At 41.2% G+C, this 18,713-nt stretch overlaps 1 protein-coding gene across 11 annotated transcripts in view; it reads left to right on the forward strand.

Annotated features, from left to right (window-relative positions):
- Positions 1 to 18,713, forward strand: part of RBM33 (RNA binding motif protein 33) — a 140,000-nt gene that overhangs the window by 62,927 nt on the left and 58,360 nt on the right. For 6 of the 11 annotated variants that reach the window (XM_055269800.2, XM_055269801.2, XM_063642378.1 and 3 more), the window contains 3 exons: positions 1,075 to 1,283; positions 5,629 to 5,914; positions 12,852 to 12,910. In XM_055269800.2, coding sequence (XP_055125775.1) covers positions 1,075 to 1,283; positions 5,629 to 5,914; positions 12,852 to 12,910 — 554 coding nt within the window. The remainder of the gene's footprint in view (positions 1 to 1,074; positions 1,284 to 5,628; positions 5,915 to 12,851; positions 12,911 to 18,713) is intronic. The other 5 variants (XM_055269802.2, XM_063642375.1, XM_063642377.1 and 2 more) reach the window with 1 other exon arrangement.

An 18,713-nucleotide genomic window follows, 5' to 3' on the forward strand; every position in this document is an offset into this window, starting at 1 on the left:
CATGTTTTCTGTATCCCTAAAGCACTGGGCAGAGCAGCGAGCAGCTGCTGGACACTCCACACGTGTTTGCATGAGTGTTTTCTCATGTGACTTTGCTCTCGTTTGATTTGGCTTCTCTATCAGTCTGCATGCATATGAGAAGGCTTCACAGTAAAGTTTTAAGAAAATAAATACGAAAAATTGAAATGATATGTAGTAAATTGAGTTTTTTATTCTTTATTAAATCAACTTGACTTCGGAGTGAGTTCATTAATAGTTTTGTTTTTAAGTGAGAATGATCAGGAATTTGTGGTCTTGCGTCTATGTGCCATCGTATGCTATTAATACTTCTACCGGCTTCAGTAAGAAAATCATACTGCTGTAGGACTGGTAGAGACAGCTTCTGACTGATGTCATGCACCATCAGTAAAAGGTGTGACTGCAGGCCGGGAACGGTGGCTCACGCCTGTAATCCTAGCACTTTGGGAGGCTGAGGCGGATGGATTGCCTGAACTTGGGAGTTCGAGACCAGCCTGGGCAATGTGGTGAAACCCCGTCTCTACTAAAATGCAAAAAAATTAGCCGGTGTGGCGGTGTGCACCTGTAGTCCCAGCTACTTGGGAGGCTGAGGCAGGAGAATTGCTTGAACCTGGGAGGTGGAGGTTGCAGGGAGCAGAGATCACACCACTGTGCTGTAGCCAGGGCAACAAAGTGAGACTGTGTCTCGGGGGAAAAAAAAAAGATGGGACTGCAAAATGCCTTGTAGTGTGAGGGCAGTGGTTAAATTTCACTTCAGCTTCTTTTTAGCCTCAGTCAGCACATATCAGTGGTCTCAAATGAAAATAATTTAAAATTTATTGTTAACACTTGCATTGTATCATAAAGGAAAGCCTGTTCTTTTTTATCAGATCTCACTAGTGGGTTGTGTGTGTTGCTGGTTGTATCATACTTGCCGCTGCTAGTTGAGTGTTTACTGCGGGTGAAGCACATGCTGTGGCAGAGTTTCATTGTCACATCATTCTTTCGTGTTCTCTCCCTAGACCTCCAGTTTGGGCTCTCAGAAAGTAACTAACACATACACATTTTTTCACGTAGAGCTTTCAGCAGAGGCCAAGGCAGCATTGCTTGAATTTGAAGAAAGGGAGCGACAGCATAAACAAGGACGCTACAGCTCCAGGCGGGGAGGACGGCGAGGAGGTCCACTGATGTGTCGTGGTGTGGGGGACCAGAGAAGAGAGAGCACCGAGAGGGGCAGGATGAAGGACCACAGACCTGCGCTGCTTCCTACACAGCCTCCTGTCGTGGTAACTTCAGATTTTCTTGTAGTAGCCCTAGAACTTTAGAACAAATGGCAGTAAGCTTTTGTGGGTATGCTAGTATACATTTCTCTCTTCTTAGTCTGAAATGAAAGGTTAGTAGCAGGGGTAAGGGCTGAAGTTTCTGCTTTATAGTCTCATGTGATGTTGCATATAGTCTTAGAAATTCAGCACTCCAGTCATCTGGTAGTAAGAAATCATCCTGTACCACAGATACTTCCAGAGGAGGAATTAATAAGTGACCTGATGCCCTAAGATGACATAAGCTGTGGGACCTTGCTACCTAAAGCCTCTAGAGAGGTATTTCTGAGTGCATTACATTTGAAAGATGTTATTACAGATAGAATTTAGACAGAAGTTGTTTATTTTATAAAAATATCTTTATACTGTTGGCCGGGCGCGGTGGCTCACGCTTGTAATCCCAGCACTTTGGGAGGCCGAGGCGGACGGATCACGAGGTCAGGAGATCGAGACCACGGTGAAACCCCGTCTCTACTAAAAAATATACAAAAAATTAGCCGGGCGCGGTGGCGGGCGCCTGTAGTCCCAGCTACTCGGAGGCTGAGGCAGGAGAATGGCGTGAACCCGGGAGGCGGAGCTTGCAGTGAGCCGAGATTGCGCCACTGCACTCCAGCCCGGGCGACAGAGCGAGACTCTGTCTCAAAAAAAAAAAAAAAAAAAAAAAAAAATATCTTTATACTGTTTACCATAGATTTGTTCATTAAATAGCAGTTTCTCAGAATTATTACCATGTCCTCCATACAAAGCTTTCATAGTCTATAGTTTAGGAATAAATCATGTACCTGTAATTTCAATTAGAATTTCCTTTGTATTTCAGAGATGGCACATCTCAGAAACAGAAATTATTGATTTTTTTGTTCTTTTTTTGTTTTTGATACAGTCTCCCTCTGTTGCCCAGGCTGGAGTGCAGTGGCATGATCTTGGCTTACTGCAACCTACACCTCCTGGGTTCAAGCGATTCTCCTGCCTCAGCCTCTTTAGTAGCTGGGATTACAGGCGCTTACCACACCCAGTTAATTTTAAAAATATTTTTAGTAGAGACTGGGTTTCACCATGTTGGCCAGGGTGGTCTCGAACTCCTGACCTCAAGTGATCCATCTGCCTCGGCCTCCCAGAGTGCTGGGATTACGGGCGTGAGCCACTGGGCCCAACTTATTCTTTCATTTAAGCTTTAGGGATTGTATGGCTTTTTACTTAGGTCAATCTTCAAGGAAAAATTTTCTTAATACAAATATATGTCCACTGTGTCTACCACATGCCCTTTTTACATTTTTATCTGAATTTAGAGAAAACAACGTTTCACTTCTGTTGAAATGTTATATTTCAGGAGCCATTCATTTGTAAAATAATAAAGTAGAAGAGGTAATTTTTGTTTTAGCATGAGAATTCCACCTCTGATGGGTAAAGGGAGAGGAGTAGGTGGGCATACACAATTTGATGGTACTAGGAACTGCTGTTTGCTTACACAACTGTTTTGTTTTTGAGCATCTCTAACAGCAGAAAGGCTGGATTTACAGTTTGTCTTTTTTTCCTTCGTTGCTCTGTCTCCGCCGCAAACCTCCACTTACTGTATGTTGAATAACCATTTTCATTATTTTGGCCTCTTTAGGGGCCAGACAACTCTCATATGAGGCCAGTGTTTACGTAATTGTGTCTCTGATCCTGGAAAAGTTGCTGAACTCTCTTTTCTTGCTTACAAAGAAGGGAAGAGCATGCATGTATCTCTCACCTGCCTCCTTAGAGAGGCTGAACTGAGTTGGTGTGAATGCTTTTAAAAATGTCACGGATATTCAGTTGTCCTCAATCCTGATGGTGACATTGTATCTCTGGATTGTAATGTGACTGATTTGGACTGTTAGAGCCTACTGTGTACTAGGAGTAAACTAGACAGCCGCCCTAAGACTGACACAGCTTCGTAAGCGATAGTCTCATCTTTGCTGATCAGTGATGAGATCAGGACTGTTGTATCCTCCGCTCCAACTGCGTTCTGTTACATCGCAAGCTTTCTCCATCCTATTCACTCCCCATTCCAGAGCTATTTTGTCTCTTTGAGTCTTGACCCCCAAAGTTTTGGAAAGAATATTTTTGGCTCATGTCTCTGCTTGTACCCATTTTCTCCTTGGTTGGCTCTTTGCTGCCTGGATTCCGTTCTGTTCCTTGTCCTGAATGGTGCCCTCTGAGATGCCACCTGACCCCTTGTCCAGTTGGACCGCACTCTGGGGCCTTGGGCATCACACATGGTCTCTTTGTCTTGAGCAGCTCTTTTTTGGGCATATGAGATTTTGGATGTATTCTCTTATCTTCTAGAACGGTTTCTTTCTCCCTTTTGACCTTCCTTTTTGTTTTCAAATTAAACTTTTATTTTTAATTGCATATATTTATGAGGTACAGTGCACTGTTACAGTATGTATATGTTGTGGATGGATTATAAAAAGCTAATTAACATTGGCATCCCCTTAAATACTTCCTGGTTTTTTGGTATTGAGCATTGAAAATCTCTTTGAACAGTTTTGAAATGCCCTTTTCTTTAATTGCATTTTTCTTCAGGTTTTGTTCTAGTCCTCCTTTTCCTCAATGGTCTCCCCAGCACTGTTCCTCTTGCTGTCACCTACTGTTTCTCCGTGAGTCTTAGTCTCTAGCCTAACCTCTTTCCAGCTCCATTTTCTCCATCTCCCAACTGTTCCTGTACCTCTCCAGACATGTGTTTCACAGGCCCTGAATGTCACTTGTTTAATCAAACAAACATGATCTTTCCCTCAGAACTCTGTGGTCTTGAATTAATGACCATGCACTGTGGTCACTCTCAGTTCAATTAAAATTTAACTTGGGTGTCCCTGTGTCTGTTAGTGTGCTATCTGTGGGATACAATGGTGAATAAGATAGACAAGATCCCCACTCTCACGGGCAAATGTGCACAGATGTGATGAGTTAAGGAGGGGGAACATACTGCATTCTGGGAGCATGTGTGCTAGTGGATGTGAGCTGGTACCAGAATCTTTTGAAACATCTTCCCTGAGGAAGGATAGGTGGGCCAAAGCCATTCACAGATTAGTTTTAGAATTCTACTCATTGTTCCTCTGAGATGTCTTCTTGCTCTTTGTCAGACTATGGCTGTTCCTTTGATTCATCTCTCGCCATTGCCTATTAGATGGTCTCCTTCCGTCTTCTTTACCCTCGTTCATCTCACACAGCTGTGAATGATCGTTTTCCTACCAAAGAGATCATTTGTGATCCCTTATTATACATGTTGTCTATGGCATAGTAATGGATCATTTACTTGGAATTCAGAAGCCCTCCATAATTTGGCATCATCTCAGGGAAAATGCTTGTAAAATTAGACAACTGAATTAGTAGTGGTCTACTGCTAATTAGCTGTGTCATCAGTTTGGTTAGTGATTCAAAACCTGTGGAATCAGATGGCCTGAATTCCAGTTCCAGCTTTTCTGCGTTCCAGCTTTTCTGCTTTCCAGCTACTTGGTCTTTAAAAGGAGGTGAATAAATAGGACCTACTTTATAGGATTGTGGGGAGCTAGCTCAGCTAACTTTCTCTGCTGACCTTATAGTAGGAACTTAAAATGTGGGGAAGATTTAGTCGACAGCAGCTGTTGCAGTTGTTGATTTCTTCCTCTCTAGTGACTGTTTGATAAAATAACCACTCTCGAATTGAGATCTCTGATCACTTTGAGTGTGTAATTTTCTTACCTTCTTTCCTGGTCTCCTGGTTTTACTAAGCAGGTGGGTCAGTGCTGCTTCTGCTTCTTTCTGGGTATCTGTCCCTCACTCTGCCTTGCGCCTCTCTCTTCTTATCACTGAGTTCAGGTGTCACCCTCTCAGAGAAGCTCCCTCCCAGCCTCTCCTGGAGGCTCTTTGTAGCCCTGTCTTGTTCTCAGGCCTCAGTTCCAGAGCAGGGTAACTGGTGCGCATCTCCTGCCTTGCTTACCAGAGTTCCTGGAGGGGGATGCAGGGCTGCTACAGGGAGGGCTATGGCAGCTGCTCTTCTGTCCCTGGCACAGGGCTTTGCTCAGTGTGGGCAGTTCAATTCCCTGAACTGAATTTTTTGTTTTTTCAAAATTCACATTGGGTGCTTTGGGGCTGTTTTCCCTCCTGCCTTGAGATTGACTCAATTGTGAGACTGTAGCCCTCATTGTGAAGAAGTAGAGAAGCTTCCTTATCCTGCTATTTTGATACAAGTTGTTACTACAGACTTCTTACATTGTAACTTAAAAAATGCAATCACTGTAAATTTGTAACACATCAGCATTCTTTTAAATGTTGATTTCGGTGAACTTTTGTTTTTTTTTGTGATTTGTAGACTCATTCTCCAAGGTTAATTCCTCCTCCACAGCCCCAGGCTCCCCCTCCACCGCCACCGCCGCCTCAGCAGCAGCCGATCAGAAGCCTGTTCCAGCCTCAGCAGCTGCAGCCGCTGCTTCCGGTGCAGCACCCGCACCACCCATCCCCGCCTCAGGGAATGCACATGCCTCCCCAGCTAGAGACCCCAAGGATGATGATGACCCCGCCACCCGTGACTCCACAGCAGCCCAAGAACATACACATCAACCCGCACTTCAAAGGGACGGTGGTCACGCCTGTTCAAGGTCTGTGTTTCCTTTTACTGTTGTAAAGCGTAGATGGCCCCAGCTTCCAATGGTTTGACTTAGGATTTTTCCACTGATGCGTTTTCGACTTCGTGAGTGTGTGAAAGCAGTATGCATTCAGAAGAAATAGTTCGATGTTGAGATTCGATCTCTCCTGGGGTAACAACATGCATCCCAAAACTCCCTCGAAGCTGGGCAGTGGGGGCTGCAGTTCCCAGCCCTGATGATTTTGCCAACTGTGCAATGATGTGAGTGTTCTGAGCTTAAGGTAGGTGAGGCTAAGCTATGATGTTTCATTGGTTGGGCATATTAAATGCATTTTGATTAAGGGTCTTTTCCACTAACGATAGCCTTATTGGGATGTAACCCCATCCTATATTGAGGAGCGTCTATTATGTTATAGATTACTGTGCATCTGAAGGCATTTATTAGATTATTGCACTGAAGCTGTCTCTGCGGCAAAATAGTTTTCACATTCAAATTTGTAAGGTTGAGTTTTCCTTGGCTCTTCCCCATTCATTTAGATTTTAGCTTGATGGGTCAAGTATGTTTCTTTAAAAATGTGTATCTCTTATTGTATAATTGAGTGGAAAGTACTGAGAGTACAGTCTGAATGCAAAGAATACACTAGAGATAGCTATTGGAATGCCTGAACTGTGACACTTTGTAAGTCTCCCGGTGAGGATGTTTGCAGTGGTGAGTGTCCCTCTTTGGTTCCAGGCAGCATGCCCCCCTTCAATTCCAGTGTCAGCTGGTGGAGAGGGGACACATCCATCTTTTAGTTGTTGTAATCAAATAAATACAGATCTGATTATTACTGAAACATGTTCCTTAAGCTAGGAAATGGTTTTCGAGCAGTTTATACGAAGCTTTAACTTCATGTACCTGTGAACACACACATTTATTGAGCTACTACTCTATTTCTGGCATTTGAGTTATATTGACGAACAAACCAGACAAAGCTTTCTTCAACCATGATCTTGCTTTCTATCAGACAGTCTTATTACTGTTGATTAGCAGTAAACATAAGTATTTTATGTGGCATGTTAGAAGATGAAAATGTGGTGAGAAATTGAGCAGGATAGGGAGAAGGGATGGGTTGTATCTTAAATAGGGTGATCAGGGTGAACTTCACTGAGCAGGAAAGAGTTGAGGGATATCTGTAAGTTAGTAATGTGGCTGTTCAGGGAAGAAGATTGCAGGCAGAGTGATCAGCAAGTATAAGGGGGCTTCCTCCAGGAGAGACCCTGCCTCATGTGTTTGAGTAGCCAAAAGGAGACCAGCCTGACTTTTGTGGAGTGATCAAAGCAGAGAAGAAATGCAGAACCTGGGTACTGTGGGGCCGTGGGGCCATCTGGCCATTCTCAGGACTTTGGCAGGGAGTGAAATGGGCAGGGATTAGAGGGGTTTGAGCAGAGGAATGACGTGACCTTGTGTATGTTTTAGAAGGTTCCTCTTGCTGCTGTATTGAGAGGAGACTGTCGGGTGGCAAGGGTGGAAGCTGGTGTCTAGCTAGGAGGTGACAGATGATCCTGGCGCAAACCAGTGTGGTAGCAGGGAGAGTGCAGAGAGCTCAGGGCTGGATGAAGTAGGAAGATGGGGCTGATGGGATTTGCTGATGGATTGGATGATTGTGAGAGGAAGAGAGGAGGTAAGAGTGATGCCCAGGGGACCAGAGCATTTAGAGGGCTGGTCTGGTTGCCATCACCTGAGGTGGGGAGATCAAAAGTTTTGTTTTGGGTGCATTAAATTTGAGATGCCAACTAGCCATGAGAGTGGAGGGGTCTAGTAGGCAGTTGGATGAGAATTCAGTATAGGGGTTTGGGCTCAAAGTACAGGTCAGGAGGTTGTTGGTGAATAGGTGGATTTAGACCCTGCCCTCGAATGAGAGCCCTGGAGGAGGGAGTCTGTGTGTGGGGAGACAAAGGACTGGGACCTAGGGCACTTGACACAGGAGGGGGTGGGGCAGGAGGAGAGCCCATCAGGGAGACCAAGGACTGGGACCCTGGCACTCGACACGGGAGGTGGGGCAGGAGGAGAGCCCGGCAGAGGAGCTGGGAAGGAGGAAGGAGGATGACAGTCGATGGGGAAGGAAGCAGGTGGCCGTGGGCTGGCAGGGCTGCTGCCAATGGGTCACTGGGTGTGGCCTGCCACTTGGGGGTGGGGCTGGTGAGAAGGAGGCACAAGCCTGGCTGAGATGGGGGCAGGGACTTGAGGCCACTGTATTGACAGACTTTGACTGTGTTTTGCTAAAACAGAAGTTGAATGGTAATTGATGGGAGCCAAGTGGGCTTGAGAGAAAGTTTTTTATTCTAAGTTTTTTATTCATTGCACTTACAGAAAAGAGCTAGTTAAGAAGGAAAAACATCATTGATGCAGATGAGAGGAAAAACTTGTCTTGTCCAGGACCATGTGCCAGAGGTGGGCTTGCTGAGATGGAGGAGCAGGGAGTCCTCCACAGCTGGGGCAGATGGTGAGGCCTGAGCTCAGATGGATGGGCAGGTGGAGGAGTCTTGTGTCAGTTCTTCCTTGGTGGCTTCAATTTCCTCAGTGGGTAGCAGGGAGCTACAGTGGGGATGTAGGAGGGCGTGTTGAAGGTCTGAGGAGAGGAGCTATGGAGCATCTGCTCGTGCTTTGGAAGAGTGGATGTGCGCAAGGATGGGTGGGGCTGCTGAGCCCTTGAGGGGTGTGGATTTGAGGTGAGGGCAGTCAGCATGGTTGTGTGTGTCTGTCCAGCTGCGCTCATCTGCGCACACTAGGTGTGGAATAGGCAGGCAGTTGCGTTTGTGAGGGTCATGGTTTTCACAAAGTCGTGAAAGGAAGGCAGTGCTGATAACGATGGGCTGTGGATCATAAGGTAGATGCCAGGGGAGAGAGGACACCAGGGAGGAGGCTGAGACAGTGAAAAGGAGGTCATTGGAGATCTTCGTAGAGTTGAACGATTGTTTGAATCAGGATCCTAGAGGGAGTGAGATGGAAGGGTGGAATGGTCACCAGGACTGGAGGCAGAGGTGGCATGGATCTGAGGCAGGGCACGGCAAGGGCCATCTTTGTGTTTATTCAGACTGGAGCTGAACTCCCTGAGAAATGAGAGGGGCAGTGTGGTGCTGGGGCATGTCAGCTGGTGGCATGAGATGAAAGCTGGGTCTGGAAGCAGCAGTTAGATCAAGAAGGAGCCCTTCTACCTCCAGACCTTTGGCAAGAAGCTGTGGGAGAACAGCTGCCACTCAGAGGGGCCATTAGAGCAAGAAGGTGAAGGAACTCAGGGGTGTTGTGGATGCTCCTGGTGGGTGGGGAATTTGGGATTCCCAAGGATGTGGGAGAGAAGTTTCAGAAGTGGAGAGTAGCCTACTAAGGTAATAGTTCAAGTGCAGGGGATTGGCCAGTGGCCTAGAGCCTGGGACCCTCCCATACGTGGGTCAGAAGTATTATGAAGTTGTCCTCTTGACAGTGTCAGCGGGTCACCACCAGGCCACTGCGCATGGCAGAGAAGCATAAGGTTTTAAAGTATAATTAACTCCTAACCCTTCCTGACCCCATCGCATGTCCCTGTGTTCCCCCAAAGTTCTTCCTACCCTGGTTAGCATCGCTCATCCACACATCCTCTTAGGTGGCCCTGAGCGTCGCTGATTGGTGTGGTGCCTGTGTCTCCTGCAGTAGCCGTTGAATGAACGGAGACATCAACACATGCATACTTGAATGGGGAAGGGTGGCTTTCCTTCAAGTAATCCTTTGCATCTTCCCCATAGTGGTTGTCCTAAACTTGGAACTGCTGTCAGTCTAATTTGTTGGAATAATTTTGCTTATGCTAGCATCTGTTATTCTTGTGCATTTCCTTGTAAAATGCAGTGGAAAACTGGCAGTTGGTAATATGTACAGATTTTCTTTAGCTTAACTAAAATATTCTTAGAAATATAGGGTGGTAAAGCTATCAGGAAGCCCCAAGATATCCTCTGTGTATGAAGATGGTGTCCCCTGCAAAAGTCAGTGGCCTGGCAAGTGTAGAATGCAGGCCTTGCACCCCACAGCGCACGTGTGATTTGGCAGCTACTCCAAGGTCAGCTTTCTGACAAAAGTTCTTAAACTCAGAACCAGCTAGCTTTTTCTCACCATGAAACCAGGAGCTTTAGTGCCGCATGTCCCTTATCTGTAATTTACCTTTGACCTTCAGAGGTACACTGACACAGGAGAGTAGGACAAAGTGTCCTTGCTAGGTAGATAGGCAACACTTTTGAAGCAGTTGTTTATTCTGTAGTAGATGAATGAGCTTAAATAGAAATGCACAGTTCCTCTTGAGAGAGATGTCTCCTGTAGGTAAAAGATACACAGATTAAACCTTTGATTCTCAGAGCCTTACACAGATGAAAGGTGCTTTTTAAAAAAGCTAACAATATATACACATCTTCTTCTGATGGCACAAACTTTCTGAGGATGTGAAGTGTTCCATTATAATTTATTTAAAAACAATTTTGATGGAAATTTAACTTGTTTCCAGGTTTTTACTATTACAATGAATTGAAAACTTAGTCCATTAAATACATGGGACAAGTTATAAATATTAAACTTCAAATATTCAAGTTGAAGCTTCAGCTAGACTGGTCTCTAACATCACACCTTTTAAATCCTTCGCTGCTCACAGTGGTCAGGGCGGCAGTCGGGCAGCCAGGGCCTGGCAGGGAGAGCCTGCAGACACATGCCTGGGCATTCCCACCGAGGTGGCGTCTCTTGGGTGGGCCAGGTGTCTGCACTGTTCCCACCGGGACTGTCCGCACACAGCAACCCTTTTTGTCAGCTGTTTTTCCTTTTCTGCTGGTTTTTTTTTTTTTTAAATTGGGAAAAGGCTGGTACTTTGTGCAAATTACCAGCTCATCAGAGGCTTCTGTGTAAGAAATCCATTTAGTATAATCAGATTGCTTTCTAGAAATCCCACGTCGCCTTCTTGCTCTCATTCTCCTGGTTAAAGAGGCTTAATGTTTTATCCTTTTATCGTGTTGGAATGTTTTGGTAGATATTGGCATTTACATTCCAAGTTTCTAAGTGGTACCTATGATCGAGTTAGTGAAGATCTGGGTGTCTTATATTTGTTAACTTGATTTTAAAAATTGCGTCTTTACATTTAATATGTAGTTTTTTTCTTTGTCACCTTCATTATAATCTTCTGAGGTCACAGATATTCTTGTATTTTTCTTTCTCCACTTTCTCCAGTCTAGTGTTTCACTTTAGATATGGAATTGATGTAACATCAGCTGTATAGAATTGAGGGGAAAGTTGGATTCTATTTTATATAAAGTCTAGCAAACTGACCCACTCTAATTTTGAAATTTGGACTCATTAGATTAGTCTGTCAAGGAAGGGATGAACTTCTGCCATTTTTACATTTTATAAAAGTAAGTTTTGTTTCAGTCACACTTTGCATTTGATCAAGCGGTGACACAGGCCACGAATGCTATCACTTGAAATTGAAGTGTGGGAAGTGCGATGCCAATTATAAGGCTTAATGTATGGAATTCCTTGAGTAATCATAGTAAAAAAAAAAAAAGTTGATCATAGCACCCTGTTTTTAAAGTGATTCTGATGGACTTTTAAGAGGTATCACCTGTATTTCACATTTAGCAGAAATTTCTTAAATTAAAAAATACGCTGCGTTGTCGATTCTCCCTGATGTGTATGAGTTTGCTGGGGCTGCTATAACAAGCACCGCAAATAGGGTGAGTTAAACAACAGAAACTTATTTTCTCACAGTTCTAGAGGCTGGAAGTCAAGTTCGAGGTGTGAGCAGGGCAGCTTCCTTCTGAGGCCTCTCTCCTTGCCTTGTTGTTGGCCGCCTTCTTCCTGTGTCCTCACATGGCCCTCCCTCTGTGTGTACTGTCTGTGTCTAAATTTCCCTTTCTTATAAGGACACCAGTCAGGTTGGATTAGGGCCTAGACCTCATTTGACCTCAATTACCTCTTTTAAAGACCTAATCAGTGGAATCCAGTTACATTCTGAGGTACTGGGGGTTGGGGCTTCAACGTATACATTTGGGGTTGGGTGTGGGGGCGGGGGGAGGAGGGAGTTGCAAACAGTTCAGCCCCACAGTACCTGACAATCTGAGAGCTTCCTAGGTGTGTATCTGCCAGCACATTTTGATTTAAGACGTAGCCTGCACTTAGATTGTGAGTTTCTTTGAAAATCAAGATCAGTATAGCGCATGGTGAGTTTTAAAGAGCTTAAACACATCTGATTTAGCCTCAAGGTATGAAACTTACATCTAGTTTCTTCTCTATTATGAGATGTCTTTTTAAAAATGATTTGATTCCTTGTTCTGGTGGATTGATGGAAGTCCTGCTTGTTTATAAACTAAAGTAAACTAAAAGCCTTGGCATAGGAGATTGTTTAGTGGAAAATTTTTAACAGTCTGTGAGCATTTTCTCCAGTTCCCGGGATGTGCTGTTTTCCTTTCTCTGCCTGCCTCACTTCCCTTCCTCCGCCTGCCTCACTTCCCTTCCTCCGCCTGCCTCACTTCCCTTCCTCCCTTCTCTCTTTCATGATTCATGAGGATTGAGATTTAAATGTGTATATGACTGGTGTAGGAAAATATAACTGGGATTCGATAACCTGGATTATCTGTATAGGGATAGGAGAAACAAACTAGGTTTTTTATTTTAGAGGAATACTATCTTCTTTTGTTGCAAAATATTTTAATTCCAAATAATAGTCAACTACTGAGATTTAAACTTCTGCTTGCACTGCTATGTACTGAAAAGGAAACTTCTGCTTTCCCCTTTTCTTTTATGGAATTGTTAAAAATACTAAATGCTTAGCTTAAGTGTAAGCACAATGTATTATATGTCTGGTACACGTAGTATATATTTTATATTAAACTTTATATCTTGTCTTACAGGGGTTTGGGTGTTGAGTAAACTGTGTCTCTGACGCAAGGGGTTTTTCTTGCAGTGCCCTTGCTACCAGTTCCGAGCCAGCCGAGACCTGCCGTGGGACCCCAGAGATTTCCAGTGAGTAGCAGCTGCTCCTTCTCCTTTGATAGGGATGAGCATACATTTACTAAGAAATATTAATATAGCAAGTGCAAGAGGTTCCAGCCAAATATAATTTTAAAGATTTGCAAATATTGACAATAATCTCTGCAATAGAAAATGTTTGTTAAAAGCTTAAGGTCAATGGATTTTTGAGAGTAGAATTAATTTTGTTTAACTGTAAAATTGTTGAATCAGGATCATCAGTGGAATGCCGTTCGTCTTAAAGAATATGAATATTGATTTTATTATTGCCTTATGTTGAGTGAGAAAGGGCCTTGCTTTATTAGAGAGGTGGGGGGTGTATGTGTGCATGCACGCACAGGCACATGTGTGGTTGTGCATGTGTATTGTGTGTGAAAGTCTAGGAAATGAAAATGAGAGATCTCTTGTTTTTTAAAAGAACCTCTAGGGTCTTAATGAGCCACTCATTTTATATTTTAAAATGAAGGTTTTCACTTGAAAATACCTTTACAAGAAAGCGTATATTCTCTCTCTCTCTCTCTTTCACAGACACTCTCATTCACTTATACACACACAAATGCACACTTTGCTGTATCTTCAGTAATTTTATCCATTCTTCTAACATGTTTTACATAGAAGAAACAAGCCCATTAACTAGTTATATTTGTTTAAATATATACATTTTATTTTATTTGAATTTTTGGTTCAGTGTGTAGTTTGTTCATGGTTTTACTAAACTAGAGAGTACATTTTTTTTTTAAACAGTGTGGGGGAAAAAATATACTGACCATAAAATTTTAATGTCATTTGTATGTAAAACAGAGGTAGTCTTATTTAGGTTAAATAGTCTGATTTTCAGGAAGTATCTAAATGGCTTATTTAACTGTTTATCTTTGGTACTTCAGTAGATAACATTTATATATGGCATTTAGCAAAAAGGTTAAATGAAGGATGTGAATGTATAATCAGGTGATTATTCAAAAATAACATTATTGGATTTAAGGTTCAGAGTATTTTATAGAAATTTCTTTGACTTGTGGTTATGAATTATGCCATGGTTTCTAAAGCTGGTTCTTCCTGATTTCTTTATGTTTAGCTAATGTGTTTCTATAAATTATTTACCAAGTTCTAAAAATTAGTTGTTTTTAAAACATTAGGTGATATTTATTGGGTATCTATTTGAAGCAGTTGTCTAAAAAGTCAAGTTTTATTAGCTCCATTACCCAAGACTGACATGTATGATTTTAGTCATTGAATACATTTCTTCTGTGGAGTAGTTTATCTCCTAGTTATTGTAAACACTGACATATTAAATACTTTTTGCTTTTTCAGGACTATGGTTATATCTGTGTTAAAATCATTTTTGGATGTGTTTTCATGTTTTGTACTACAAGGATAAAATTTGATGTGAAAAGCATTTGCAGTTAAGATATAAACCTAAAGCAATGTAATTTACATTTTTGTAAAAATGTTTACTAATATAAACTTAGAATAGTCAATTGCAATTTTTATTTCATTTTTCAGTTGTGCAAATATAATTGTATCTGATGCTAGGAATAAAACCTTAGAATACTTTTCTGCTATTAGAAGAGGATAATGAAAGAACATTTTTGTGAGAAATTGAACTTGTGTTTCAGTTATATAGTACTCTAAGCATGGTAAATATGTTTCAAGGCAGTTTTGAACAGTTTCTGTGAGGTGTAATGTTCAATTTTTGTGCTTGAGATGGGAAGTATGTGTGGGTGATGGGAAATAGTTGGGCTAGGAATGAGCTGTGTATGTGAATATAGCTTAAGAAGTGTTCTCTTCAGCCCAGGTATTTACCACGATTTAACACGTATCTTCCTTTAAGTCCTAAGTGCTGACGTTACAGTGAACTTGTGGTATAGCGCGTGCAGTGCACTACATATTTCTCTAATCATTTTCCCTTAGAGAAAATCATGAAATGTGTATTTTTTAAAATACAGTAGCAGTATTGTGTTTTTAAAAAGCCCACCAGTCTTGTTGGGAAGGAAAATAAACTCTAGGCTATCTCTGGTTGTTTTACTTGTAAGCCAGATCTTTGTTGAGTAAAGTTATTTTTTCTTTTTTCTACTACTAGATTAAACTTGGTTCCTGTGAATGTAAATGTAATTTTGTGAACATTTAATGAGGATCTACTTTATGCCAAGTGCTCTGCATAGTGCTGTCTCTAAGCTATAAAATGAACCAAGCAACATTAAATGAAACCTAACTTAGGTCCTTTAAGCTAATTTTCATTTGAGTAAAATTTAAAGATAGTGAAGACAACATTGTTGGGGCTTAGCAAAGCCCTCTGGAGATTTCTTATTGATGGCTGGATGTGCTGCAGGCTCTGTCTTGGTTCTTATGGATGGCCGTGTGCCCCTCAGTTTCTATCCTGGTGGTTTTCTGTATTTGGGGTTCAATCAATATTTGTCAAACTGAATTTTGCTTTAAAAACTGACTACACACACGCACACACAAAGCGATGGAACATTCAACTTCAGATTTAGCAGGTGGTCTGTTTGAGTCAGTGTGCTTCTTAGTACGCAAAAATAGATTTGAATTCAGAAATCTGTGTGCCAGTTGTTATGAAATTTGCAATTGAGCAAATCAAGGTTCATTGTAATCTCTCCTTTCCCCAGCTTAAGTACCTTTAAAGGAATTCTCATTGCTCCTAGGATAGGTAACATTCTATCCAAAGCTGTGCTCGTAGTGCATATGTAGCTTCCTCACATCAGTCATAGTTGTGTGTTGACTCCTGTTTGTGTGATATCTGGTGAATGTCTGTGGCTAAACACCCGTGCCAGAGTCCCAGTCATCCTGTGCTCGGTGGTGCACTTCGCCACAGGCCCTGTGCAGAGAGGCGGGAGGGAGCACATAGTTGTCAAATAGACATACCCAGAAACGTAATACAGAGTGATCTTACTGCTTATTAGGAACCCTACATAGAATAAGTAATGTAAAGGGGAGTGTGCATTTGAATTTTTATATTTTTTACTTTTTGTTGTTTTCAAGAACGTATGTAAATTTGTATAGTAGAATTATATCACATGCATGTAACTATACAAGAATGCAGCTTCATACCCAATTGACTAAAAGAGTTAAAAAAAAAAAAAAAAGGCAGACAATACACAAAAATACGACTAGATTTCCAAATTTTAAAGGCTCCGTGATACGTTTGGTATTTATGCTTAGTTTTGAACTAGTATGTCTAGAAATTTTGCTGAGTTCTAATACCTCTAGTTTTTTTAATTAAACATTACGGAAATTGAGGCACCCAAATATGAAATACTATTTTTCATAGTGTGTAAAATTATTTAAAATTATTCTTTAAAATTATTCTTAAAAATACAAATCTGAGGCCAAAATTTGGTATTCTAGGCTTTGCTTGTAGTTAGACTAATATTTTTATTTCATGTTAATTAGCATTATTTGGAGAATTTAAGAAATGGTTTTTTAAACAAATAACTGAATGTCAGAATAAGTGTCTTTAGAAAAGGATCCTCGTCTTTGATCATTTTGGAGAAAATTGCTTTAGCTCTTGGTTATGTTAGTCTTTGCACTAGGATGCATGTCCTTCCCTAGTCCCTCATTTAAGGAATTCTGTAAAGTGCTTTGTAATTTAGGCTTCCATTTAAAAATTAGATTTATGTACTTAATTTTAGTTACAGATACACACGTTAGTTCTGAACTCTGAAACTTTTTTTCTTCTGATTGTAAAACATATTTCCATTACATAAGTTATGAATACTTACATGGGCTGATGAGCACAGGAAGTAACATACCCTCAGAGCTTAACACGTCCTGTGTGACTGATGACCCTGTTTCATTCGGGCACTTTGCTCTGTCCAGTCTTCTGGTCTGGCCTCTTACCATCCACTAGTCCATTTAATGAACACATTTTTGTTCATGTCAGGAATGTTGAATGCTATTTCACGAAACACTGTGTTGTGTTTTGTCTTTTAAATAAGGAAGTAGTGGGATGGAAGGCTAGTTACCTTTCTGAAAGTAAGTTTCTACACTTTAAATTCTGTTTTCCATTTCAGATGTTCTCTGTTTTACAATTAAATTAATCTAATTGGTTTCTCTTTCTGCAAAGGCTATACCTGGTGTTTTTGTCATTAATATAAAGCTATAAGTCCTTATCTTATCCATAAAGTACATTTTCTAGTCATGTATTTGTCCTCAGAGAGTTTTTTGATTTTAAAGTTTGCCCATTTAAAAGAAGTAACATAAAATGTCAACTGTTGGAATATTTTAAAGTGTTGTTTTGAGATTTTTGTGAATCTAGTTTGTTTTTCTGTGCAATTGCTGTTTTTAAGCTTATGAAAAAGTGCTGAGCTAAATTTTAAGCTTATGAAAAAATCATTTTAAAGATTCCTGACCTAGAGTATTTTAAAATAAGTTTAAAAATTTTTTAAACTATTCAGTCCTTTGATTTTTACATTGGTGTGTCAGGCAAATGTTTATATTTCAGTTAGCCGTTAAATACCAGGTAGTTTGGCTGCTGAATAATTTCTTAGTGCCTTTTGTTTAAATTTAAAATAAACTATACTTTTAAGTTTAAATGCATCTTCTTAACAATTGTGTTATTACTCACTTAGACCTAGCAGATGAGGTTCACGTTTGTGTTTACTCTGTAGTTACAGAACATCGTATGTCTTATAGTTTGGGCCGCATTTGGGCACATGGTATCAGGTGGCAGTGAATGATGTTTCCTGGATGTGTCTTAAAGGCCATTTCATGCAAATCATGTTTGATGAGACTGCTGCATCAAATCACATTTCTTTCTGATTACAGCCCTTGCAGATGATAATCCAGACTTTATTCCATCCAGGAAAGAAAGTCTTGCTTTTGAACACCTACTGTTTTTACAACATGCCTGAAATGCCTTGTAATTACCAGCACTTAAGCTATGGAAGGAATGATGGGCATTTTCTCTGATCAGATCTATAAGTAGTAGCAGGCGAATATAGTAGGAGACCCTTCCAGCTGTCAAACATTGTCAGGCTTGCAAGGAGAGAATGCAGTTTAAAATGCAGGTGACATAATACCCAACATCCTCCACTTGCTAGTGGGTTTCTGATTAATCGTGATTACCATACATTATCATACCATCAAATTTAATCATATCAATGAATTCCCATCTGCAGCAGTAACAGGAGCAGCTAAACACTATGGTAACAGCTATTAAAGAAGGTGGTTTATCAAATTCAGTAACCCTTTAACTTGCTGCTTGGTCAGCATGCGTTGCATGTGTTGGATAGAGATAAGGCTGGGTTAAAGTCCATGCTAATCACTCAAAGGCCAGGGGTACTCCTTGAAATCACATAAAATTGGTTTCTTGTTTCTTCTGTTGGAGTTGTTGAGCTACTTTGTAAAACTGCTTTATAAAGTATGTGATAAACCACAGTTGTCCCTTGTACAGCATGTGTATATGCGGGGGCCTGGAAGCAATCTCCTATGCATACCAAGGGAGGGCTGTTTTTTGTTTATTGGCTAAGTAAATCTGTTACATTGACTGGGACACCTGTTAAATTCTCTTCAGATATAGAGTGCCATATATATAGACTTAAACCTCAGTGTAGTTTGCCCATCTGCAACTTAATAATTTAGCCTATGAAATGTTGGACACAAAGTTTAAAGTCTTGGAACTCCTCTGTGCCAAGGAAATCTTAGTTATCTATTTTTAGTGATGTGTCCTACAAAACACACTGCTTTTTTTTTGTTGTTTTAATGTTTAATTTCCCAGGAGTTGTTGAAGACCTGTGGTTCTGTTTAGGTACATTTTTAAGGCACACTTGGAGAGAAGTCC

The sequence above is a fragment of the Symphalangus syndactylus genome, chromosome 6 (genome assembly GCF_028878055.3).
Source record: "Symphalangus syndactylus isolate Jambi chromosome 6, NHGRI_mSymSyn1-v2.1_pri, whole genome shotgun sequence".
Classification (NCBI taxonomy): domain Eukaryota; kingdom Metazoa; phylum Chordata; class Mammalia; order Primates; family Hylobatidae; genus Symphalangus; species Symphalangus syndactylus.